The 27,224-nt window shown below is 47.3% G+C and overlaps 1 protein-coding gene across 1 annotated transcript; it reads left to right on the top strand.

Annotated features, from left to right (window-relative positions):
• Positions 1–3,156: 3,156 nt before the first annotated feature.
• On the top strand, positions 3,157–26,662 carry C2H1orf198 (chromosome 2 C1orf198 homolog). Its single transcript, XM_075412068.1, has 4 exons — positions 3,157–3,585; positions 12,182–12,232; positions 21,807–22,358; positions 24,250–26,662. Exons 1-4 carry the CDS (start codon positions 3,241–3,243, stop codon positions 24,304–24,306), a joined length of 1,005 nt encoding a protein of 334 aa, XP_075268183.1. The 5' UTR covers positions 3,157–3,240; the 3' UTR covers positions 24,307–26,662.
• Positions 26,663–27,224: the final 562 nt, after the last annotated feature.

The following is a 27,224-nucleotide window of genomic DNA, read 5'->3' on the forward strand; positions in this document are numbered from 1 at the left end:
ATCCTTCCTTTGAGCCTGGAAGTTTTCTTTTACCTTGCATTATTCATTGAGAAAGGGGAAATCTGTGTTGGCACTGACCAGACAGCTCTTGGAACTTGGAAATAAGAAGTCTCTTGCTTTAGGGATTAGACGGGAGGGAGTTGAGACGGGGTAGTGGGGAAGAAGAAAATTAATTCCCTGGACAAAGCAACCATGTACAGCTGGCAGGGTTTCCTTGCCCTCGTTTCTCTTACTCTGGGTTTCCTTCCCCTCATTTCTCTTACTCTGGGTTTCCTGCCCTCGTTTCTCTTACTCCGGGCTTCCTTGCCCTCGTTTCTCTTACTCCGGGCTTCCTTGCCCTCCTTTCTCTTACCCCTGTGACTGACTTCCTACCCATCCCTCTGCTGACAGCCAAAAAGCAGGTATGAATGGGAGAGCAGGGGAGGGTGGGTGCAGCCCGTGTGACACCTCCGTGAGCGTGCGTATTTGTGTTCCAAAGGCCCCTTTCTCTGGGCGTGATGCAGATGACTAAGAGAGAAATCGCGCTCAAGTCAAAGGCTCTCAAACAAGTTGAACAGACAAAACCAGATTACGTAACGGGGCTGGCATGCGATGACTTGGAGAGCTGTAATTACCTCCGAAGAACCAGATAGGTCGAAAAATCTAATTAGCAGTTTCCATCCTCTTCTGTGTCATCTTGGAGAGCCGGCCTAGCGATATCGTGTGGACTCTGAAATGGGGCCGTTAATGTGTTGCAGCCCCAACCATTTATCTATTAAGAATAATATTAAAGAAAGCAGAATGATGGGGGGGAAAAAAGACTAAGCAATGAAAAGCCATTAATCTGAACCTCAATATTTGTGCAACTTTGTAATATATTTTGATGATAAAAAATTGCCGTGCAGCTACCTAGGACACAAAGCAAAATAGATTTAGCCTCAGATAAATCTTCCGCCCTATTTACCTGTCTTTGGTAAGCTTGCTTTATTGTTGTGTAAAGGAACTACGCTTTCCACCCCCAGGAGACTTTGGGGGTCTTTTGGGAGCTTGGCAAAGCACTTGCTGAGGTGCCACACACAATGTTAGGAGCTGGTGCAGGAAAAGAGAGCGCGTGCACAGTGAGCGAGGAGCTGTCTGAGCGGGAGGAGCAAGGCGGCGGTGGGCTGCCAGGAGAGCTGAGGGCGGCAGCGGCGTCTGCCAACGAAATCTGCGGGTTGTGGAAGGTTTGGGTGGGCTGAAAAAAGGAGGCAGAGAATAGCAAGCATGGAGAACTCAACATCTGAAAGTACCCGAAATGATTTTATTAAATACAATTTCATCCCAAGTATTTTGTAATTTCCAAAGACTGAGTTCCAAGCTTAGGTAATACAAGCTGCAGCTCCTCAGGTGGCTGTGGAAAAGGAATACAGAAACCTTCGCATAGGCCGGGAAAGCTATTCTTAGTCGAGATTTTTGTTTTGAAGACGGTACGCAGCGCTGCTGGGCTGTCCCCTGCAATGCTGGTGTGCTGGGGAGTTGTGGCGGACAACTCCAGCTGCCCGTTGTCAGTGAAGATGTCTTCAGCCAGCACCAAGCCTGGAGAAGGGCCACCAGGACGGGCAGCGTGCTCGAGCGAGGGTTGGTGTAACACAGAATCTCTCTCCGAGTACTCAGAGTTAAGGCTAAACAGAACCCTGCTCTTGACACAAGCTGGTCATAACGCTGGCAACACGATTTAGAATCATAGAATCATTAAGGTTGGAAAAGACCTCTTCAGATCACCAAGTCCAGCCGTGAACCCAACACCCCCATGCCTGCTAAACCATGTCCCCAAGTGCCACATCGACACGGTTTTTGAACCCCTCCAGGGACGGTGACTCCACCACTGCCCTGGGCAGCCTGGTCCAAGGCCTGACTGCTCTTTCAGGAAAGAAGTTTTTCCGAATATCACAGAATCACAGAATCGTAGGCGTTGGAAGGGCCCTCTGTGGGTCACCCAGCCCAACCCCCCTGCCGAAGCAGGGTCACCTACAGCAGGCTGCACAGGACCTTGTCCAGGTGGGTCTTGAATATCTCCAGAGAAGGAGACTCCACAGCCTCCCTGGGCAGCCTGGGCCAGGGCTCTGTCACCCTCAGAGGGAAGAAGTTCTTCTTCATGTTCAGCTGGAACTTCCTCTGCTTCAGTTTGTGCCCGTTGCCCCTTGTCCTGTCGCTGGGCACCACTGGAAAGAGTTTGGCCCCATCCTACTGACCCCCACCCTGCAGATATTTACAGGCATTTATAAGGTCCCCTCTCAGCCTTCTCTTCTCCAGGCTGAACAAGCCCAGCTCCCTCAGCCTTTCCTCGTAGGAGAGATGCTCCAGTCCCCTCACCATCCTCGTAGCCCTGCGCTGGACTCTCTCCAGTAGCTCCTCATCTTTCTTGAACTGGGGAGCCCAGAACTGGACACAGTACTCCAGATGGGGCCTCACTAAACCTCCTCTGACACAACTTGAGGCCATAAACTTAAGTCAATTTGAGAAAGCTTGGCAAAGAAACATTCTTTTAAGATCTTAGTGTTCTGCTGCAATTATTGTTCAGCAACTGCTTTCCACCCCTTGTTCACTGACCATCTGGAAGAAAGCATTCTTCCCCTTGCAGCACACTGCGTTTTGCAAAAACCTATAGGAGATACGTGACTGATCTAACTCATGCCTACCGCCTGGACTTGTTCCACTTAGGCTGCAGCTTTTTTATCGTGCCGGACCAGAGAGGCTTCGGACCGACTGGCTGCTGAACCTGCCGAGCTGGGCGAAGCGGCCCGTCCCAGGCAGGCTGGCTGCCGGGAACAAGCCAGGCTTGTTGCGGGGAGGGGGGCAGGCAGGTTGCTGGCTCCGGCGCTGCGCTGCCAGCTGGGACAAGCCCTCTCCCGGTGCTGCGGGCCCCGGCGGCGCGGAGATGGAGCTGCTCGGTTGCGGGGCCTGGGCGGGCAGGGCCGCGGCCGCAGCCCGGGCCTCGCCTCCGGCTCCCCGCCGCTCGGCGCCGGTAACGCTGCCGAGGGGAGGCCGGGAGGCGGCCCCGCTCCCCCGCCGGCTGCCGGGCGGAGGGAGGGAAGCAGGGAAGCCGCCTCCCTCCCCGGGAGCGCCGGGCGTGCGGGAGGCGGGGTGCCGGCCTTTATAGGGAGCGAGGGGAGGCGGCCGCAGGGGGAGCGGAGCCGGGAAGCTAAGAGGAGGGGGGCGGAGGAGGCGGTTCCCGTTCCCGGCGTGCGGGCGCGCCCGGCTCGGTGCGTGCGGGGGTTGGCCATGGCCTCCATGGCGGCGGCGATCGCCGCCTCCCGCACGGCGGTGATGAACGGCAACCGGCCGCTGGACGAGCGCGAACGCAAGCGCTTCAGCTACTTCTCCTCGCTCAGCCCCATGGCCCGCAAGATCATGGCGGAGAAGGAGCGGATCCGCCAGCGCTACGGGCCCGACTGGGAGCGGCTGCCGCCCCGCCAGCAGGACGAGATCATCGACAAGTGCCTGGTGGAGCCGCACGTCCAGGCCCGCTACGCCGCGCACCGCGGGCCCCCTCGCCCCGCCGCGCCCGCCTCCTACCCCAGCCTGCGCCTTGACACCGGGCGGAAGGTGGTGCGCTTCGGCGAGGAGGTACGGCCGGGCCGGAGGGGAGCGGGGGCGCCGGGCGAGGGGCGCCGCCCGGCCCCGCTGAGGAGAGGGGAGCGGGCGGGGGTCGCCGCCCGGGCCCGCTGAGGAGAGGAGGGAGGGGGCGGGGGGCGCCGCCCGGCCCCGCTGAGGAGGGGAGGGGGCGAGGGTCGCCGCCCGGCCCCGCTGAGGAGAGGGGAGGGGGCGAGGGGCGCTGCCAGGGCCCGCTGAGGAGATGAGGGAGGGGGCGGGAGGCGCCGCCCGGCCCCGCTGAGGAGAGGAGCAGGCGGGGGGCGCCGCCCGGCCCCGCTGAGGAGAGGGGAGCGGGCGAGAGGCGCTGCCCGGTCCCGCTGAGGAGAGAAGCGGGCGGGGGGCGCTGCCCGGTCCCGCTGAGGAGAGGGGAGCGGGCGGGGGGCGCCGCCCGGCCCCGCTGAGGAGAGGAGCCGGCGTTGCCGTTGGTGATCGGCTTGATTTCTGCTCCCCCTCCTCTCCATGGCGGGGTCTTGCGCTGCCAGCGAGGGGGTCTTGGCCAGGCCGCGGGGTTTGTCTCTCTGTGGTAACCCCGAGGTGGGTTTGCGAGACGGGGGGCTTGGAGAAGCGGCCGGGTACCTCCCCCCCACCGAGAGCGGGGCACGGCCGTCGCCAGCTCTGGAAACCGTCCCCTGCTGAATGCGGGGAGAGTTTACGCCGAATTAAATCTCTTCCTTTTTGCTGCTAATTTTAGACACAGTTAAAAATACAACGCTGGAAACGTTCCAGCTCTCAGTGTTTTTTTGACACCTTAAAAAAAAAAAAAACCCAGCCTGTTCCATCTTGCACGGCAGGAAAAACAAGGGTGTGGAAAGATAGGTGGCAAAAAGTCTGGGTTTTGACGTTTTTGGGAGCCGTCTAACGGCGAAGCGTGGCAGCCCTTCCAGAAATCCGTGGGTGTGAGGGTAGCTGGTCCGGAGCCGTGGGTCACGTCACCGCGAATCCCTCAAAGAAGAAGGTCCAATGGTGCTTGCAAAGACCCAACGGTGCTCTTCGGATACTGTGTCACTCTTATCCTGTGCTTGAGACTTCGTTTTGTTGTCTTTTACGTCTTGGTGTGATTACGGAGCTGGTATCATTCACTATCTTCACATAACATCTTAAAGTCACTTGTTGTTAATGAACTTACGTGACTTCTACCAGAAAAAAATAACCTGTGTTTGTAATCATCATCTAATTTAAAGAGAACAGCGCTGCTTTTGGCCTCCTCGCCCACATCCCTGGCAGCGGGACTTGTAAAAAGCGTTTGAAGCACATTGATACTCGGCATCGTGGTTCCCAACCCGCTTGATTCTAGAAGGCCACTGCTGCCTGCGTTTCGCCTGTCAGGAAGGCTTGATGATGTCCCACGTCGTCTCTGGAGTCAGAGAACGTATGGGCAAGCTCGGTTTTGTTTAGTCCGTGATACCAGAAATTCTGGGTAAATACTTGCTAGTAATAGACCATAACTTCTGGTGAGAAAGAGCTATAGAAGGTTGCAAGACAGCAAATGTGGTTGTGCAGGCAGTCTGTGAAAGGAGACCTAAACCTGAAGTTAGTTGCGAGAGGATTTAGGTTGATGACTGTGGAAAGTAAATACGTTCAGCTTTCCCAGTCTCAGACAGCTCTGCCGTGCTGTCTGCTTTGAATTATGTGGATCCAGAAGGAAAGCAAGCAGGTTGTAGGTTGTTGTGCTGCTCTGTATGGAAGTAATCATTTCCTGCTTGACAGAACAGCTAGGGAGGCCATCAGAAATTTGGCAAGTTGTCTTCTTTCCCCTCTTCCCCAAAAATACAGCTATGATACCAATACTGCTGTCGTTAGAGTTTCTGTAGCCATTAACCAAAGAAAGCCTGGTTCATCAAAGTGCTTGATGCAGAGTGTTTAATTTTGGAAGCATCTGCCTCAACTGACTTCCAAGCTGAAGTTAATATAAATCAGATTTCTGAAGAAAGGAGATTCCACTCATTTTGGCATCCTCCATTTCCATTTTAGTTCTTCCAACTGCGCTATTGAGCCTTGGAGTCTTTCCCGGCCCCTCATCTGATGGCTTCCCGGCCTGGTTCCTGGACATTTGCCCTGGCTCACGAGTTGTTCCTCCTTGTCCTGCTGTTCCAGAGCCGCTGCGGCCGGTCTCTTGCCATTTTGGTTCAGCTTCCCAGGCTTGCAAATGCTTTGCCTACAGAGCTTTATTATCTTGCTGTCTTCTGGTCTGACAGCTCGTGCCATGGTCACCCAGCCCTCGGTCGGGGCGATGAGGCTGGTCCTGGCTGCTGTCCCTGTCTCCTGGTGTTTGGTACCCCGGGGCAAGGAAACAAGGGTAGCCTGCATACCTCAGAGTCACTTGTTGATGCTGCAGTGCTTTCTGTGTGAGTGGTTTGGTCTGGTGATGTTCTTGTTGACACCTCCTCCAGAAGCTTCATGTTTCCAGCCGCAGCTCATCTTCCCTGTTAACTGATGTTGAAATCTGTGGTGATCTACCTGTGCTTGCTTAAGCGTGGAAAGTTGATCTCTTTCACCTCGTGTTCTTCGGAGGACTTGCGAGAAAGCAATAGAAGGATGAATGCTGAAGATCCTGATTTACTCATCCAGGACTCTCGCTATGTCGGTCCCACTTTCATGCATGTGACCGCTTTGAGAAGGTGGTCCAGAAGATACACGTAGTGGGCTTGTATCTCTGGGCAGTTGGTTCCCTCTTTCTCGCCCCCGCCGTTTCCCACGTAACTTTTCCAACACCAAACTCATCTCCTGAACTTGTAAGTTCTCGCAGTAGAAGCATCTCTTAGACTTTCAAAACACCTTTTGCTGTGTCGGCGGTGCGGGAAGGCTGTGACAGAAGATGGATGTGCGGTGACAGAACCATGGCATCCGGTAGCCATGATCCAGTCATTTCATCATGCTAGAGCTCTGCAGCACCGTTTGTGACTCTAAGCAAACACCTAGAGCCAGCCAAGCTCCCCTGCTCCTTCTCTTCCATTACCTGATCCTCGTGATGGCACTGCCAGTCATGGAGTTAGTAAGTGAAGCTGTACGTGCACTGTGAAGGCAGTTCCTAAAGGGGAGCGGTGGCAGGACACCACAGCTGCTTTTTTGATCTCCCATCTTGCTGTCAAAGGGCTGAAGGTGTTGTAAAAAGCCTCGGAAAGCTTGATGAAAGAAGTGGAAGTACAGGAATCGGGCTCCCTGATTCCCCAGACAACAGGAGTTGGGTTGGGCGGCACCTGCTTGGCATCTATTGGTGTGCACCGCGCAGTCATGGTGAGGATGCCCACAGCTGGTAGTGCTGGCCGTTACGTGTCCACCGTCAGCCTCGCCAGGACAAGTTAAGACTTGCTGGTTGAAACGGACCCCAAAATACACCAGCTCAATAACCATGGTGGGGTTGCAGGCCTTGGTGTTTTCCAACGCCTCCTCCCGGTGAAACCCTACATCTCTTGCTTCTCTGTCTTCTTGTGTTTTCTAGAGTTGTGTGGTCTAGGTCAAGCGTATCATTTTCATCTTGTCGAGGCTAATAGGGTCACTTAACACCTCCGTGAAAGAGGTTTTGCCCTGTTTGCTGAAGACTGGCTCGCTGTCATCGCGCGTGGGCCCAGAACCGGGAGGCTGTTGCTTCACCATCACTGCCTGTGTCTAGACAGCCTTCTGGCTGAGGGCTGTTGGAGGCTGCAGCCTTCGAGCAGGGATTCCTCTTTCCCAACAAGGCTCCAGTTGCTGGCTTTTCTCTGTTTATATCTAATACTCGTAGAGGTAGAAAATAAGGGTAACTGGGCAGAGGGATATCTGGAAATAGAATCCAGGATTAAATATAAATGTAATATAAATGGGCTATTTTTGAAATACGCTGTAAATTATGAGCTGTCATGAGGGGAATAGGTGGAAAAACAGCAGTGTGTGAGAGGCTGCTGCCCTTTGAGCACCGCAGTGGTCAGCTTGTGTTAAGCACCTGACCTGATGTTCGTTGATGCCAGTGGATCCTTCCTGTTTAGTTCAGTGAAAGATAGTTTGGATATTCAGTTTGCAAGTTCTCACTCTTCTCGTAGTACACTCCCTCTTTATCCACAAGCGTGTGGCATACACATGGATTTAAGGTCTGATTTTTCTATTTATTAGTTCTTTCTTTTTTTAAAGGAATATTGAGTATTTGAGCAGTATTCAGCAGCTCAGAGAATTGAACTTGAAATAACTGAACTTTTCACTGAAGAAAATGCTGTGTGCTTTAGGAAGTGGTAAATGTTTTGTGTGGAGGAAAGACAAGTAAGAGAGTTCGGTCAGCTTCGTTCATCACCTTTTAATAGGGAAGCTTGACTTACCTACCTGAAGGCAGATACTGTCTTTGTTTTGCTCAGCCTTAAGAACTTTGGCACCAAGCCAAAGCATCGACCCTTTAACCTGCTACTTTAAAGTGCTTTGCCACAACAAATACTCAATATAGCAATAACTTTTATGTTGGGCATGAACTGAGGCACAGGAAGTTCCATCTGAACATGAGGAAGAGCTGCTTCCCTCTGAGGGTGACGGAGCCCTGGCCCAGGCTGCCCAGGGAGGCTGTGGAGTCTCCTTCTCTGGAGATATTCCAGACCCACCTGGATGTGGTCCTGTGCAGCCTGCTCTGGGTGACCCTGCTTCGGTGGGGGGTTGGACTGGGTGACCCACAGAGGTCCCTTCCAACCCCGAACATTCTGTGATTCTGTGGGTCTATTACAGATTTGTGCTTTAAAAAAAAAAAAAAGAAGTGCAGGACAGCTTTTGATTGCGATTAAACCCCAATAACCAGCAAGTGCTGTTCGGGTAACACTTCCGAGGTGCATTTGGTGGGGAGGTTTGTGACTGCCTGACTCCTGTCAGCTGCTCTGAGCAATGCTCGTGTTGGACACGCTGGCACGTTTCTACCAGTGTCTTCCATTTTGAAATTCAGATGCTGTTTTGCAGCCAGCTGTCCACATATAGCAAATGTAGTTTGTGATTTTTCTTTATATGTTCTGCAGGTGGTTGTTGAAGTGAAGTGTATGACTGGATTTTTGCCTGTCTTTCTCCTTGTCTTTCTCTTATAGCTAAAAAACTAAAGGAGAAAAAATGCGTTGCGTGAGGCCACGTTTCTTACAAACAGGGTCTTTAACACTGGTGAACAAAAGTTTGTTTATTTGCCTTCTGTCTGGAAGAAGGCTTTGTTGTGTGCTGAAAACAAAAGCTGATCAGATCTGGATCTCTTCTGATCAGTGTTGATGAGAAATAGCCTTGAAGCCCTTTTCTCTAGAATTTCCACTCATAATTTACTGTTGTGAATTTTGAAACAGTTGATGCTTTTGCTCCCATTTTCTTCAAGCGTGTGAGAACTTGTTTATTCTAGAGAAAGCAAAGTTATTTCTCAGATTTTGTTGGTGATAAGCATCAGTCAGGCACATCGGACAGGAAACTATCGAACTGTGGTGTTCTACTTCTCCCTTGGTCCTCGGCATGTCCTCTGTGTGAGGGCACAAGAGTGGAGACCACAAACTTCCTTCCGTTCCCTGACAACAGACAGAACCTGACAACTGTCTCCTTCATTCTAGCTTCAAGTACGCTTCAAGTAATAGCAGGCATCAACTCCTTGAAGCTTTGTGTCCTCAAACCATGTCTGAACCTATTTTATCCTGTTCTAGATCCCATGGAAGATCTCTTGAATGTGGGCCAAGCTCCTCAGGCTTTACTGGCTCAGAGGCATGCTGGGCTGTGCAGCCTGAGAGACAACGAGCCATCCTTTTAAGAAGAAAAATCTGTGGTCCTTTGCTTTCAGGGAACTACTCCTGCCTAAGGAGTGTCTACTACTTCCATCTTTTGAAATAATCTGTGAAAGTCTTAGATATTTGCTCTGACAAGAACTTTTTAGCAACCGATACCAAAATACCGTTAATTCATTTCAGGAGCTTTTTGTCTGCCTAAGCTGGAAGCTGAGGTGAGTTGAGGTGCCAGCAAGCATGATGGCAGTTGAGAAGACATCGGATTCTATGAAGCGGGAAGCTGGCTTGCTCCGTCCTGTAGGTAGGGAATGAGGTATCCTGGTGCACGACAACCTCATATCTTCCATCTGCCTTCCCTGTGCTGCTCTTCCACCACTCTGTGGGCAGCCTGTTTCCAGCAGGGCTCGCTCACAGCAGCGGCGTCATCACTCCGTTGAGGATGTGCGGGGAGCGTGGGGTGAAGACATGTCCCTCCCCGTGCTGTCTGCGCTTGCCTCAAATACAGGAGAATAAAGAACTGGCAGTCTCTGATCCAGGACGAGGATCGTCTTGACTCGGTCCTAAATTTAAAAACTGGTCCATGGCTGGTTTGCATGTCCTGTAAATGGCAAGAAGCCAGAGGTTCTTTTAAACAGAATCACAGAATGGTCGGGGTTGGAAGGGACCTCTGGGCGTCACCCAGTCCAACCCCCTGCTGAAGCAGGGTCACCCACAGCAGGCTGCACAGGACCACGTCCAGGCAGGGTCTGAATATCTCCAGAGAAGGAGACTCCACAGCCCCCCTGGGCAGCCTGTTCCAGGGCTCCGTCACCCTCAGAGTGAAGAAGTTCTTCCTTTTCAGCTGGAACTTCCTCTGCTTCAGTTTGTGCCCATTGCCCCTTGTCCTGTCGCTGGGCACCACTGGAAAGAGTCTGGCCCCATCCTCCTGACACCCACCCTGCAGATATTTATAGGCATTTAAACTCCTTAGGTAAAACCCAGTGACAGCTATGCCCACGGGTCTGGAGCTTTAAGGTGCTGTGACAGCGTGTCAGAGTGTGACACTGTCTGCAGGGCTTTGCTTCTGTCCTTTCCTGCTGTGGCTGAAGTCGAGTTCTGATGTGTGCCAACCCAAGGTGGACAGAAGGGTTGCGGTCCTACCTTGTGCATGACACTCAGTCCGGTGGCCGGGCTCTCCTGTCTCTTCCCTCCTGGACCATGATTCCTGTCATGCGTGCTTCAGAAATGAAGTGCCAGCTCCACCAGTTTCGGAGGCAGAGGACATGGTCCTGAAATGAGTTTCAGGTAGTTTGGCACTGGCCTGCTGCGAGGCATCCCACCCAACTGGCGTGGCGTTCCCATGTGGTCTGCAGTGCTCCGCAGTGCAAACACTGATAGGAGTTAGAACAGCTACTGAAAAGCAGACTTTTACTGCCTTTGTTTCCCTTGAATGTTAATGAATACGGGTATCAACAGCCTGGACTGATAGTACCTGGTATTACACTTGTGTTCTTGGTGGAAATTTCCTGTACCAAATTTCCAGGGTGTGTGGTCCAGCAGAGCTCAGGCCTATCTTTTGGATGGTCTCTATCACCCCAGTTCTTTTTAGGAGCGTGTGATCACCCTCACATATACCACAAATACTTTGCTGTTAGAAACCTGGTGTTTCACAGATGAGTAATAGTTGGAGAATGGCACGTTTTCATGTTTAGGAGATGGTTTCAGACGCTTGTAATTGTGATTTCATAGCCCTTGGCCAGCAGAATCAGCCTAGGGTGAAATAAGAGGTGGCAGATCGGGAGAACGCTATTAGATGTCTGAGAAATGTATTTCTGTGAAGGGAGAGGTCAGAAATAATAAGAAAAGGGCAGTCGTGGTAAGATGTGGGCTTCCTTCCGTTAGCTTAAAACATGGTCTGGTTCTGTTACTCTTTGAACAGCGGGAGCGTGAAACAAGCGCCCTGGGTCTTGTCCTGTCCTCTCCTTCCCTGCACCTGGCTACTCCTGGCCTTTCTCCTTCCATCCGCTGTTCCCACTCCTGTTCCTCCCGTGATGTGCTGGGGTGGCCGAGCTCGGTACGGAGGGTGCGACTCAGTACCTCGACCCGCGCGAGCATCCGATGCCCGAATGAGACGCATCCATCACTGGGGGTCATGCACATTTTGAACACACATGAACAACGATAATTTATTTACTGATTTTCCACCCCTTCTTTTTTCGATGTGGGTCACGTGTATTTCTGGAGAGCGTGCCGTGTATGAAGGGATTAGCTATATCTCTCAAATTGGGATTGTTTTCAGAAAAATACCTTCTTAAAAGAAACCGTTTCGGATTGGGATTTTCCTCTGGACATAGCGTGGTTCTTCCAACGGCACTGAACGCTCATTTCAGACTGATCGACACTGAGGTGGGGTAATGTGACTTGTCAGGGCTGGATCCAGCTGTGGCTGGGCCTGATGGATGCACAGCTGTTCCGCCGCGCACGTGCGCTTGGGTCTGCGGAGGGGACGAAACGGGACTTCATTTCCCTTGTTGTTTCTGTCGCTGTGTGCTGCTAGTGGCTACCAAAGAAAATGCCTAGTAGAAAACTGGAAATATAATACATTTCAAAGCTCTTTGTAGAGAAGCTGTTTCAAGAGGTTTAGACCAGGTTAAACCTGCATGTATTCTGGAGGTTAAATTGGTGTACTAATTTCTAATCTTCCCCTCAGAGAACCTGCTTTCAGCTTTTAAAATGTAATCAGTGCCATCTCTTAAGTCGTGCTCTCACATTTTGGCAAGTTCCGTGGTAGCGGTGGTTATGCTTCCCGCAGCGCAACGTAACGTTCATCTGTGTGATGCTCCTGAGCAGGTAAAGCTGCTCTTCTGATTTTTCGTCATTCTTGAATTTTATTTCAGGACATAACTTGGCAAGATGAACACTCGGCTCCGTTCTCCTGGGAAACAAAGGTAAATATGCATCAATTTTTTTTATGTTGGTTTGTCGTTTTATACTGTTCCTTGTGCATTTATATTGTCTTCATTTTGAGACTTGATAGGCTAATGTCACCCACATTCTGTGAGAAATGTGTGAAGTCACCGTCCTGCAGATGAAACAGGACTGTTGTGCTTTGATTTACATCAACAGAAACGCAAAATGTGCTTCATGGAAGAGTGTTCTGCCTTCAAGTGCAGGTGTAGAACTGATTTGTTACAAATTGATTTATTCATTGTAAGCTTTTTAAACAACTTGCCATGTTTAGCAAGACCAGTGTCTCAGGTACTGTATAAATATAACTGCATTTCGTTTTTGAAGTCAGGAGTAAAGTAGCTAGGAAATGAGGTGAGACAGGTAGAGATTTCTAGTAACTTCACTGGATTCTTTCTTAAAACCTGTCTTACGCTTCCTCTTTTTGTTACCTACTAGAATGTAATGAAACTTGTTAGCCCGGGGCTATGCTAGAAGTGTTGCGTTATTGCCTCTCCAAAATGCAGCTCCTGCAAAAAAATAGTGTATTTTTATGTGGTGGGTTGGTTTGGTTTTTGGTTTTGTTTTTTTTTATTTTCTCTCCCCCCTCGCTTTAACTCTGGTAGTTTGTTCAAGCCTTATTTACGATGGGATTCTCATAAGGCTAACACAGAGCCAGGGTTCTCCATCTTTCTGAACCCGCAGTGTGAAGAAATACGGTTGTGCCGTATTTGTGGTGTGAAATCAAGTTTAATTCTTCTTGTTGAAGAAAATCTGGGAGCAAAACCACACAGCTCGTTGCCTTTCTTAGCTGGGTATGGTGGGCATGTTAATTTAATCACATGTTTCAGACTTTGTGTTTTCTGGCTTTGTCTGCCAGAGGAAGCTGCTTCTCCACTGTTGCTTCCACTTTTTGCCCTTGAACTATGTAGATAATCGTGTGTGAGCTTATGAATATAATCTTAGCCTAATGCAGAGTAATTGTTTGGAAATGCTGGTGAATACTTAATTAATCTGGTTGACCCTAGACTTGTTGTCAGCCTTCCCTGCTCAAGGTCACTGCCTGTAGCTAGCAGCCCATCTGTGCTTTGCAGATGCTGATTAACCCATAACTTGGTGTGACTACTGGGTCCCTGCAGCCCATGGTGCTGCAGCTGGAGAGAAACCCTTGCCCTCCTTCACTTGCCTGAAAACTCCCTTGCAAGCTGTGGTGGTTCAGGAGCCAGCAGAGGCTTTCCTGCAGTGGAAGCCTGGTAGCTCACGCAAGCCCTCCTGAAAAGGTCTTTCAGGAGCCTTAGAAGAAGCAGCCACTGGCTTTTAGTATAATAAGAAAGAGGCTTTTAGCATAATACTAAAGAGGCTTTTTACTGAAGCTGTCGAGAAAAGAAAAGTAGTGAGAAGAGTGTGGACCTCGTTGACAATAAGGTGACATAAATCATATGCTGGAGACGGCAGTGTTGTCTCTCCCCTACTTTTTGGTGCAAAGCCTAGAACTCAGTTTTGGGAACGTGGCAGCTGTAATTGTGTTTCTAAGCTGTGACTTGATAGGATTTTGTGCATTCTGAATACTGGAACTTCCTGGAGATTCTGCTTCGTGTAACGCACGGACTAGTGATCTATGATGAGTTGCATCTGCGCTCAAATGGGTTTTCTGTTTGATTGATAGTTGTCTTTTCTTTTAAATGCTTGTGTGTCTAGTGAAGTGTTTTTCAACCCAGCCTGTGGTTTGTCCCTTGCTGATTAAGATTATTTTTACTGTCCTCCTGGTGTCTCAAAATGAGGGACTGCAATGGATAGACGCTCTAGTTTCATGCTTTTCGGTGATGAACGGAGGATCACAGAAAGATACGGGAACACTCGTCTGACTGCTGAAGAAAAGAGAGGTGGGGAGGAGGTTGCTTCAGAAATAATGGTCTCGGCTAATCAAGCTTTGCTTCCATCTTTCCCCGCCTCCCTCCTTGCTGACCAGAGATAAAAAAAGCTGTGCCTGTAGGTCAAAAAATTGCGTGACCTTTTCCTTTAGCAAGGCTCTAGAGAAGCCATGTTGTCCGGCTTTACGGGGTGTGGGTTGGTTGGGTTGTGTGGGTGCTTCCTTTCGGTTTTTCCCCAGTGCCCGATGTTGTGTCAGTCTTTCAACCAAATCCTTCAACTGCTGAGTCTTCCATTTCTCGAGGTGGAGCTCTTGCTTTGTTCTTACTCTTTGATCTCTTCCCTAACCAGTACTTTCATAAGATAATATTGGAAGGCAGTTTCTCCGTGAGGTACTGGCTGAGGGAGAAGTATCGTTGCCAGATTGGTCCAGCGTGGGGAAACAGTGAACAAACCTGAATGTTTAAGAAGGTTGACGTGTTCCAATGCACACTCGGTGTCTTGTGAGCCAGGTCTGTTCCCACTGCTGATTCAGGCTGTCAGGCTCTTTCCATTCCATGAGCTCTGCCCCATGATGGGTTGTTCTTTCCACGATATTCTTTTCCCTGATCTCCCTTTAAAGCAGAGGTTTTGGTGGTTTTTTTTTTTTTTTTTGCATGTTATTGCTGTGATGACAAAATTCCTTTGTTCTTTTGCAGCTTTGCATGAGTATGCTCTGGCCTGCCCAAGGAAGGGAATGTGGTATTCGCTTTCTGCTTTTGCACAGAAGGAGAAAGTAGCGATGTAAATCAGTAAAACCAATAGGCTTTTTTTTTTTTTTAACATTTATGCAAAGAAAAATGAAGCAGCAAAACTGGTATTTGTCTGTAACTAACTTCAGGAAAACTGCGAGGGTAGTGAGAAGAGGGGAGGGCCTGTTTTCTGCAAGTTGGAGCCCCTCTCAGCTGGGACAGCGATGCCAATGGTGATTCTAGTTGATTACGCGTGGGCAACGTCTTCTTGCAGTAGCTAGTGCAGTGGATTCCCTAATTCCATGGCTGTCAAACTTGCCCAGAGAACAGTGCACTGAACTGCTGTCATTTTGGGCAGAACATCGTTGAAGGGCTTGATCACTTCTGTCAAAAGTAAATATTCTGTGTTCTGATTTTAAACACAGATGTGAGGTACGGCTGAAGTCATTTGTATCGCAGCAAGCACTTGCATGAATATCTCCACCATTTTTAGCTGTTCAGTGTGTATTTAAAGTTGTTGTCTTACCTCTTCATTTTTCAACCCTCAAACAAGGCAACCAAAGCAGAAATGCAATGTAAATTGCTGAGTTAGCTGTTAGACAGCATTTAAAGCACTAATATTTTTACTAGAAAACTGTAGCGCTTCTCAGAAGGAAAACTACTCTGGAAGCAATGAGTTCTTACGGCACTGCAAATAAGCTGACATGTTAAAATGAGAGATTGAACTGGAGGGAGTCATTTGGTTCATGGGTGGAGCCCTCATGAACATAACACATCTTGAAATGTGGGTTGCATTTTTAGCTGGAGCTGAAGCCAGGTTTATGAATTCAGGGCATTCTATTTATGGCTTCAGGTTGAAGTGAGATGAAAGCCGACAGTTTGGCTGAGTTTAGCCTTTGAGGTTTCTTGGTTTGTTTGAAGTAAAAATTGAGTGGAACTCTGCACGGACCCCAAGATATAAATGGAAAAAGAAGAATCATGCCTGGGTTTTAAATAAAAAAATAAATTAAATTTCTCTGCAATTCTGCCTGAACTCAGAACTTTCTGGTTTTGGTGTGGGTTTTTTTTATTTTTGTTTTCTCTTGAAATTAATTTAGTAGTGGGCAGAAAATACAATTTCAGTTTGCCACCTCAGCTAGCACATTGACTGCACAGAGCAGCATGGGAATAAGTTGGAATCTATTTCTAATTCGTGCTCCTAACTAAAATAGGTTTTATTCCAAACGCTTAAAATTGACACATACACATCTAAAAATTTGGTGGTCTTGACACAAGTAGAATAGTTGCAAAGGTATCTTTAGAGAGTCCTTTTTGTACTTTTTAACTCCTGGCTTTTTCCCTCCTCCAGCTCTCTTCTACTTTCAGCAGGCCCTCAGATATTTGTTGAAAAGAGAAGCATTCCAGGTGTGTTTGAAAACAAACAAACCAATAAAAAGTGAAAAGAGAAAGTGTCAAGCTCCGATCCATTGCTTCAGTAATCTGGTTGCCAACTCCTTGTCTGAATTCCCTGATCATATTGCTACAGAAGCGATCTAATCCCAATGATGGTTTAGAAAGAAAAAAATCATGTTGCACTTCTAAAAAACACGGTTTGCAAACTGTTGCCTTTATCTAAAACTAAAAGACAGTCTCCAGTAGCCTTCTTTGGACAAGTCCTAGTTGTTTTTCTGTTTGTTTTTTTTTCTTTTTCTGCAATCGGAAGGAAGTGGCAGAAAAGAATTGTTTTCTCCTCCTTCCTTAGCAGCCTGATATTAGAATTGGTTGTTACAAACTATACTTCAGTGTGATTATTTTTATCAAGCTGGCATAAATGGCAGTGCTTCCTTTGCAGGAAAGAAGAGTGATGCCTGAGGTTTTGGGTTTTCCCTTCCCTTTTTGATCTAGGCGACAGACCTTTAAAACAGTGCTGTCAGACTACTGTTGACTATTAGTCCTTGAGCAAAAAGGAAAAGGCAGCTTGTGGTAATGGTAGCTGTGTTCAAGGTTTATTTTAATCTGCATGGCCAGATGTTCTCAGCTAAGGATTCAACTGCCTGCATCAATCTTTAGACAGTTGTTTTTGAGTGTAAAATTGTGCACATTGCAGATACGGTCAGCAGGAGTTTGCTCGTGCTAACCAGCAGCAGACTAGCACACTGTTCGTATCACCAAAGAGGAGATCATGAAATTCCCTCCGAAGCCCCACGCTATGCATCTTTGGCATTGACTTTCTGTACGGACTAAAATTACTTAGCTTGTGTTTGAGTGCTTTGTTCTATTTTTGCCCTTGCCATTGGTCTCTGCTGACTCGAGGAGCTCCTTCTGACTCTGAAAAGATCCTGAAAACACCCACGGTGTGCACAGGAAGCAAAGCAAAAACTGCAGCTACTTTGGGTCCCATATTTGTTTTGATTTTGTCCATTCAGCAAAGCAAAGTCATCTCTTAAATCGTTTTAAACTTGGCTTTCTTACCTCTGCATGTATCAGGCTGTGCTTAAATGTAGTTGCTTTTGACAGCATTTCTGCAGTCTTTGTCTCAACAGTTTGGATTTTTCCGGCTGCCAAGCAAAACAATTTGCTTTGGCTGTGTTTGCTTGACTGTTTAGTAAAATACTACACATTCCTGATGAGTGAATAAGATGCTTAAAAAAAAAAAAAAAAGCTCCTGGGTTCTTTGTGGTCATCTTGTTTTTAATATAGACTTTATGAACTGAGACCTGATTTTGTACAGTATGATTAAATCATTACATTCTTAGTGTGTGATGCCCCTCTTTCAGAATACGTTGCTTCCCATGAGTACAAAGAGCCAATATTATGATTTGGTGCGTGATCTCTGCCTTCTCACTGAATTTAGGTCTAAATTTTTTTATCCAATAAATAAAATTCCTAAGTACCTTAATATAGTCTTTTTAAAGAAAGACGGACACGCAACTTCCTAAACCCCACAATTTTTAATATTACTTATATTTATTAGACAGAAAGATTATCCAAGACCTAGGCATCCTTTATTTTAAGCCTTGCAGTGGTTTAGGACCAGAGGGATAAGACTGAAAAGACTTCTAGGTTTGCTCTGCCTCTAAATACTACTTTGTGCGTGCTTTCACATGCACTCTCTCTCCCCTTCTCTCTCCTAATGTGTTGAGAATGACTTGCTCTTGCAACATCTTGAAAATACTACCGATGTTAATAGCTTTTATTTAAATTCTGGTAACTTCTAGAAATTGCAGTTGGGACTGTACTAGCCTGTCGGTAAGCTCTGGAGACTTTCTGGGCTGAACGGTTCCAGAAATACAATTTGGACAAATGGTAGAAAAAATAAAGTATTTTTATTTTATTCCTTAGATGGGCAGTTAAAGTACAGAAACTGCAGCTCATTCGAAGTCGTACAAAATCTATGAAAGCAGCTGGTGACTGAAACCTTTCCTTTAGAATCTCAAACTGTGCCTGGATGACATTTCACTTTTGACCATCGGATCTTACCGCCGTGTTCAGGGTTTGCTTCCCAAGGTGGCAGCTGGTGGAGTGCCACAAGTGCGGTTCTGCTGCTGAATGCTCAAGTGTGCAACTGCAGCTCGCAGCAGCTCTGCCTCGGCCCGAGGAAGGCGGACGCGTGGCACGGCCCTGGACAGACTGGCTGCTGCCATCAGTTTGATTGGCAAACTTAAAGGAGAAGTTTTTGGGGGGATAACAGGCTTTTAAATGTCGTTTCCTTCCCTCTCCCGCTGACCCAATCAATTGCCAATTTGCAATCCAATGTAAGAAACTGAGAGCAGAACGCTAATTAAGCTCACATTTCTAGTGCCTGGTGACTCATTAGAACATACAGTACTGCTCATGACTTCGATGTCAGCATGGGGTGTTTCACACATGCATCTTCTCCATCTCTGCAGGAAATTATCTCCCTGCTTATACTGCTGTTCTGTTGGATTGGGGGTGGGGGGGGAGGGTGTTTATAATATTTTATTGCCAATTTTGTGACTTGAAAGATATTGCATATTAATATTTTTCTTTCATCAGCTGTTTTTCTTAGGGGTTCAGATGTCCTAAGTAACCTTGAAAGTAAAAAAAAAAAAGCATTATACATTTCAAGGAAAATAGAATAACTTGTGGCTGGTCCACAGAAGTTCTTGGCTTCTCAAGCTAAATCCTAGAAGCAGAATTCCACATCTGACCTCGCGGGGCTGTATTGACATCGTGCTGAGATGCAGTGCTTTCAGAACCTGTCGGAGTGGTCTTGTCTTGTTTGCCTTCCTTGGGGGAGAAAGCAAACCCCCGAAGAAGTATTTTCATTCAGATTACTCGGTGCCAGGTTGTGCTGTTTGATCTCCAAAACATACCGTGACACAGATACGCAGTCTTCAGTGTTGGGCGGTCGTGTCTTCTGGAACGGGAAGGTACGCCCCACAGTCTCCGTTCTGAAAGGACAAAGAGGGATCCTCTCCAGAACACAGCATCCACGAGTGGGTTGGGAAGGGCACAACTGCTGGAAGTTTTGTGGCAGTGCCACGCTTTTCTCTCCACTAGAAGCGATCTGCCATTTCCACACCAGACTTCCGAGTTGATATTTGGGCCCATACAGAAGAACATAAAACATGACCGCAGGCTTTTGCTCCACAGCGTAAGATCTTCCCATGAGGCCCAGCTTTACTTGTCTGTCTTGATGCCGTAAGGCAAAGCCATCTCGTTGGTTTTCCTTTTCCTAATTTTCGTTCTAACAGAGCCCTGCTTCCCTTCCAGCGGTGTTTGTCCTGGATTTTGTTTCCAGCACTGTTCTGGTGGATCTGGGGCTGTGGTGGCCCCTCTGGGCACTGACCTTCTCTCTCGCTTGGGCTGGAGGGTGAAGGAATCCTTTCGCCGAAACTGCTGCTGCTGTCACCTCTGGTGTCAGCCCTGGGACAGGCTGCTCGGAAGAATGAGGGCTGTTGAAGGGCAGAAAGCAGCTCTTTTGAAATTCCCACCTGACAAGGTACTTAAGTCTTCCAAGATGGAATTTTTTTTTAATCCCCCCCCCGGTATTGGGGAAGTGCAGGTCCATTTTATATTGCATTGTGGATTTTTTAAGCTGGGATTTTATCAGTTCTGAAGTCTTAAAGCATCTTAACTTCAGGGCAGTAAATCTCTTTTTGGTAGTATTGCCAAATGAGCTTAGGGAAATAAATCTCTATATTTTAATATAGGGAATGGCAGTCATTGTCAGTAATCCTCAACACCATTGCAGCTGTAGTTCGCTTATGAAGAATTTTTCTAAGGAAAAATCTCCTGTTCTGAACTTTACGACATGACTTCCGTTTAAAGAAAAAAAAACCACTGGAGTACTAAGGTTTTTCATCTTAGTTTTTTGCAGGCAGGGAGGGGTGTTGAGCTGTTTGGCGAGAGTTGCATCTGTCCTTGCACTCACCTTATTCTAGCTGAGCTATAATTACTTACAGCTTGTTTATGTTCTGCAGCTTTTGATAACACGGTATGTTCTTAATGAAAACGTGGAAGTTGGTGCCTCCTTGCCTGTAACTCTGGAAAAATATCTAATGTGTCTAATTCTTTAGAAAGGTTAGATGTCAGTCCATGAATCAAATGATGCGTAGTCAGCTGCTGACTGTTTAAAAAAATTGTTTTGTAAATAATCACTTGCTGAGTTAACATTTGAACTTTGATGAGAAGTTTCTGAATATTCAACACTGGGCGTGTGAGACCTGCTAGATCTGGAGTCCCTTTGAACTGAACATGCACGGTAACGCAGAACTCAAGATCAAACGCTTCTAGTGAAAATGATATGCACCTGGGACTTGGTTTAGACTCAGGCCCATAGGTGCTGTTGGAGTTTTACTCAGGAAAGGCCGGGTAATGAAGCAGAATGGGGAAAACGTCACAGATCTGTAATGAACTTCAAAAATATCTATTAACCACTTGTAGCAAAAGCTCGTATTTGAAGTATCCTCTGAATTTTTTCAGAACTAATCATCAGGCCCATAATGACAACAGCATAGCTCTAACAGTAAATGAAGGTGTTTTGTTGGTGGTTTGTTGTTTGGTTTTGGTTTGGGGTTTTTTTTTTCATTTTTTGTTGCATTTTACAAACGAAAGTCTAGATGTTAGGTTGTTCTTTTCTGGCACTTGCTGTGGTGCTGTGCTCCTGAATACAGCAACCCTTGCGTGTTCCTCAGAGTGAAAGTAGGCTTAACTTTTATTAGCCTAAAAGGTGTCCAGCTAGTCGACAGTCCAGATTACTGAAGTGGTGGTAAGTAAAGTGAACGTTTTGAAGCGCTGTGTGCTTTTGGGTGGCTTTTGCAAGATCTGTATCATGTTTTAACTGTAGTCGCTTGCTTCCTTGACCCAGTGTTACCTCTCAGAAGTGAGTGCAGCTATCTGCACTGCAAGTAGGAACAACACAAGGCTCTGGAATAAGTGAAGAACTGGTCCTGCTGGAGTGGTTGCTCTTCCTTCAGAGGGGCATTAGAATTGTAAAACCCACTTACCTATGCATTCCCATTACATCTCATCCTCTATCTTGGAAGTAGATGGAGTTGTGACATGTTGCCAAGTATTTAAAAGGCTATGATGGAAGATTGCCTTTTAAACTACACTGTAAAGCTTTTTTTGCTTTATATTTTCATGTATAACATCTATGGCTTTCAAAATGCTTCCACGACTGTTCTAATGGTTTAGTGCCGCTATTCCAGCGTTTCAGTGCCATGCATGCTGTGCTTTGCTGTCTTGGATGGCACTAAGTAACCCCAGTACAAGTGCTTTCTCTGACTCCTCTGAGGCAGGTCTAGGACTCTTGCATTTGCTTGCAGTTCAGACTTTTGAAAATTATTATTTTTACGTAGCTACAAAGATAGACATTTATGGAGAAAAGAAGTTAGCTTTGCTGTGGTATCTGCTGTCTGGGAGTTGCCTAGCCATGGGTAAAGGTGTTACCTACATGCATCAAGATCTCAAGTTCAGAACTGTGTCTCTGAAGGGCTTTGAAACACTGTTTTTCTTTAACCCTGAACAGAGTCAGATGGAGTTCAGCATTGCGTCTCTGTCCATACAAGAACAAGGTGGTGCCCAGTTGCAAAACGAGCAGCGGCAGCCCGTGAAAGCAGCACCTGGTGTCCAAGTCCTCAAACCTTCTCAGGCCAGTAAGGCCCCTGGCTCTGATGGGTTGATAGCATCCAGAAAGGAAGAGGAGTCCTCTTTCTGGAAGATAAACGCAGAACGCTCGAAGTTTGAAGGAGACAAGTCTGAGTTCCAGTCCCTGACCCCCAGCCAGATCAAGTCCATGGAGAAAGGAGAGAAGCCCCTTCCCTCTTTTTACAGACAAGAGTCTGCTCCAAAGGAGATGGCGAAAGCTGAGAAGCCCAGCATAACTAAACCAGAGAAGTCTGTTGCCCCCAGCCTACCTTCTGCATCTCTCGAATGGGAGAAACCTCGGCCCACTCAACTCCCTGCTAGTTCTCTAGATGACTTCTTTCTTCCTGACCCGCCACAGGACCTGGCATCTGCTAGGACAAACAAGGAAGATACTGATGGTACTGTACTCACGGATCCACAAATGCCCGGACAGGTAAGGGCTGCTACCTCCGCTGTCCTTAGGTTTAAAAACTGTATAGAACGTGAAAATCTGACAAGGCAGCTCTGGAAGATTAGGGACTCCATAAAGCATTAAGCCATAGCTAAGCTTGCTGGCTTTTTATCCTGTGAATTTAAAGAAGTCTGTTTAGCCAACATGTTAACTGCCATTGTTGGTTTCAGTCAAGTATTTTTTAATATAATAAAGTGCATAGGATAAAGGCATCATTTAAATGCAACACCAGGAATGCCGGTGTGGCATCCAGTGGCTCCTGACAGCAGGCTGCCTAACAGGTTGGGGTAAAGAGCTTGCTATGTCAAGTAAAAGAGGGTGGTTTTTTCCTTGGAACAGCAAAACACTTAACGGAAAAAAAGAAGATTTTTAGCTTGGTAAGTAGATAAGCTAGAGGCCAGGATACTGCATTGGCACACCCAGCGTGGCGGTGAGTGGCTAACTAGTTTTTCCGCCGTTCTAAGCGGTAGCCCAAGAGCTGCTTCCCAGTGCTGTGTCCCAGGCAGCTGGGCTGCTTGCAAATGTGTTTTCTCTTAAAGTCCAAAATGGAAATGGAATGAGCTTCCAGAATTAGCCTTCTCAATGTTTTTTTTAATAAAGAAACTCAAACAACCCAACAACAAAAAAATAACCTTAAGCAGCTCGCTAGCCAGTTGCAGCTATTGAAAAAGCAGATGCTGACCTGTGAGAAAAGAAAGGGAACGACAGGACATGACAGAGTGAGGGAAAGGAGAGGAGGAAATCTGAAGCCTGGAAGCTGTGAAGCAGAGAAGAGGGGTGGTCCTTCAGGGAGAGCTCTGTGTGGAGTCCGTAGCGTCACTCTGGCATGAGCCTGACGAGTTACTGTACAACCCAAGCTTGGTGTCTCACAGCTTTGTCTCTACCGTATTTTCCCAACAGTGATTGTCTAAATTCCGAACAAGATAATTTCAGGTCAGAAAGATGCAGGGTGAGGTAAATACTTGCAAGAAGTAGTAAGTGGGAGCACCTAGGAGAGAACAATACTTAAGCCACTTCAGTATTTCGAGCCCTGTGTTTAGTTATTTTTTTCAGAAGCTCAGACGTAATTCTTCTTGAGCTGTTTTGCTGCAAATCGTGACCGCGGTAGTCCTTTATTTTTAGTTAAAGGCTTTATCATGTTTTCCTACAAATTAATGGTTTGTTACAGTTTTCATTCCTTTGCAAATGTTTTCCAGCTAACTGAAATAGTTTGAAAAGCCTGGGGTTTTTTTCTCCTTGTGGAGAACGGAGTAGCAGAGAAGACAGCGTGATAGAATTTTCTTAGTTTCCTGTGTTATCTTCCCTGTTCTGGGGAAGAGCGCCATGCTCTAGGAGGAGAATCCAGACACTCAGCTCTGTCCCTTGAATAGTCTTCCTGACCACTAATATCACCTTAAATATCACGGCTCAAAGTGCAGCCCTGAAGGAGTGAGCATGTTCTTGATAGCTGAATAAATAACTTGCTGACACAGTTTAACCTGTGTGGTTTTCTGGAAACAACCGGCTGTCACTGCAACGGGCGATCCATCGAATTAGCGGTGCTTGCATTCTGTGTTTCCTTCTCTGCAGTTCCCACTCTAGTCTAAAAATTGACCTTCATGATTTTTTCCACGGGAAAAAAAAAAATAACGTTTTGCCTGCAGACCACTACGAGAATTTTATTTTTATCTGGAATTGCCTTCTTGGTCATTGTCAGTATTTTTCCACGTGTAGCATTTTCTGGGGTAGGTTCTTAGGTACCCCGGAGCAAGGTGAAGAACTTGAAATATTGGCAGACAACATTTGAAACTTTCTTTTGTAGATAGGCAGACAAGTACTGAGTTTGTAATACCAGAATTAACAACCACATCTTATTTCTTCTTTCTCCTTGCAGACTAGTACAAGCAATGTAATCTTGAAGACTGGCTTTGATTTTCTAGACAACTGGTAAAAGATACTTCGGAATAGATCAAACGAATTTTGGGGAAGGAGTGGAGTACCTTCCTCCATGTATGTTAATTTACTAGCATTTGTGTCTTTTTCTAGAAGTAACTTTCAAACTCTTCAATGTTGCTTTTGTATGAACTTTTGTAATACCATACGCGTTTTTGTTTTTTAAACAGTGATAGAAGTGTGGTTTCATTTGAATATTTTTTTAATATCTGTTAAAATTTTTAGTAGCTACTGTATTGAGAGGATGGGAGAAGTTACCGTACACGTTAAAGAAAAACAAAGGAGAGTCTCCATGTCCTAGAAATGGAACCTGCAGGATCAGATCGCTCTTTTCAGTCGAAACCTTGCTAGCACAGCTTGTAAGAAATAGTGTTGTACATGCAGTGGGTCCAAATGAGCAAAGAATTCCATACTTCAGACAACTCTCAAGAACAGTATGAAAAATAGACATACAGAAGAATCGCATTAATTTCTATATTTCATGTAGTTTGAAAGTGACTTTTGTACCACTTCTTTGAAAACGCTTTTTCTCTGAAGAGGGCACAGGCATTGCCAAAACGATGGATCCAAAGAAGCGTTGTGTTTGTACCCTACCGACCTGCTAAAACAACCCGAGAGTGTTACAGAAATGACCTGGGGAAATGACGGGTGTTTGTGGTCTTTGGGTTAAAGACTTGGCGGCGGGTGGAGGGGAATGGGACAACACCGGACGCGAGGGAGAAACTCTCTTCAGGGAACGCAAGCCTGATTTCGCTGCCTCCTTCCTAGAGCATAACTCCTCGGAGTACAGCAGCCTCCCAGTACAGCACTGGGAGTCGCTGGTGTGTAGATTACCTTTCTATCAGGAAACCGCCATGTTTGTGGGAGGTCACAGCAGAAGAAGGCTTCTTTGTTTTTTAAGCAGCTTGTCGTCTCAAGGACTCGTCGACTTTGGTGCTTTTTCCTCCTCGTGGGTACATTCTCTTCGGCGTTCCACATCTGGGCGACGTTTGGTCCCGAGGTGCGGAGAGGCGTCTCGAGGTGGCCCTCGGCAGCCTTGCCTCCAGTTCTGTCCTGAATGATCTTTCTTTGGTGTTTAAAATGTAGAGAACGAGACTAGCTGTGGTTTGAGTCTGTCGTCTCTGAAATGCAGCATGATTTACACACTGACTCTCACTGTGTTTACCTCACCTTGAAGCCTTAATTCCCCCTACGCGCAGCCAGCGACTGGGCTGCCTCCAATGCCAAAGGTCTGACCTTTCCCTTTACCTCACCGGTCGTCCCGTAGCATTTGTTGGGGTAGAAGGTAAAAACACAGGGCTCTGATGGGTGCAGTGGGTCCCGGCCAGGGCTGTAAGGAGGTCACCGTCTCCTAGACCGCGGTCGTGCTGGGCTTCTCGTGGATTAGCACCTGACGCTGTTAAACTGCCGGGACTGGATGCCGCAGGATTTTCTTCTCCCTGTTACAGGAAGAGTTTGAGAATCCGTGCCTCTAGCTGGTGTGCTGCTTGCGCCGAGCAAGCAGAGGATCTGACAGAGCATTAAAACTCCCCTGTCGATCAAGGAAAATGCTGTAAGCTACTCCCACCTCCAAAAAAATAGAGCCACCAAGCCCATAAACCTCCTGTTTTTCTAGTGTTTTCTCAAAAGGTTTCTTGGCTAAAGGGGAAGATTGCCACAGAGTAGAAGTCGTTGCGTAGCCTGATTTGCAGACTTCTGAAAGCTGCTTTCCATGCTTCCCGAGATGTACAAACCCCGGTAATTGGTGAATGTTACCTCTGCATTCGGCGCTTCAGAAAGTACAGCCTGGATTTTCCTGCTGGTGTTCTCTTAGCTGACCTTTTCTTAGTGGTTGCTACAAGCATCCAGCATTAATAGAGCTCGGGCCAACTTCAGCACGAATCCTTTAGGCAAATAATCAGTATTGACTTGCACCTTCACTTCAGCGCCCGCAAACATTAACCCCAGGGTTTACTGTTACCACTAAATCCGCTTTTCTGTACGTTCAGCTGCTGGAGAGCTGTAAATCCAGCATGAGGGTGCCCATTCCCGTCTTGCTTTGATGCGGGGAGATCGGAAAGCCCGGTCTCCTGCTGCTGGGGAGCGGGATCTCAAACCTCCTCTAAATACCGCACAGCTTCTTAGGGAAGGGCTGGGCTGCCTCTCTCTTCCCTCGGCCAACTCGACCCTGATACACATTGGGACCAGCTGGTAGAACATGCTGCAGAACTTTTTACTTATCCTGGTAGGTTTTTTTCCTGTGCTTTGACGAGAGTTGATGCTCCTTCTTTCTTGAATATGTTTTTATCAAATATTCTTACAAAAAAAATTGTACTTGGTCACATTTTATATTAACAATGTTTTAATAAAGTCACTTTAAATATAACATTTGAGGCTTTTGTGCTGCTTTGTGTATTGTCCTTTACAGTCTGCTTTCCTCCATGTTGTTGGAGTTGTGGGCACAAACTGAGGCACAGGAAGTTCTGTCTGAACATGAGGAAGAACTTCTTCCCTCTGAGGGTGACGGAGCACTGGAACAGGCTGCCCAGGGAGGTTGTGGAGTCTCCTTCTCTGGAGATATTCAAACCCTGCCTGGACAAGGTCCTGTGCAGCCTGCTCTGGGTGACCCTGCTTCGGCAGGGGGTTGGACTAGATGACCCACAGAGGTCCCTTCCAACCCCTACTATTCTGTGAATCTGTGATTCTGTTTGGGGCACCTTGAATCTGCCCGAGAGGCAGCTGAGAATGAGCTGGTCTAGAATCTAGAAACTGAATTTTTCAGATCGGGTAGGGGGATGGTGGGAAATCAACACGCTGCAGCTGGTTTCCAGTCTTGCAGTGAGGCAGTTCGGGGGAGTGTCTTCGCTTTGTGATTGTATCTGACAGCTGAGCACAGGGTGAGATTTGGGACTTTTGATAAAAAGAATATAAATCTAT

The sequence above is a fragment of the Opisthocomus hoazin genome, chromosome 2 (genome assembly GCF_030867145.1).
Source record: "Opisthocomus hoazin isolate bOpiHoa1 chromosome 2, bOpiHoa1.hap1, whole genome shotgun sequence".
Taxonomy (NCBI): domain Eukaryota; kingdom Metazoa; phylum Chordata; class Aves; order Opisthocomiformes; family Opisthocomidae; genus Opisthocomus; species Opisthocomus hoazin.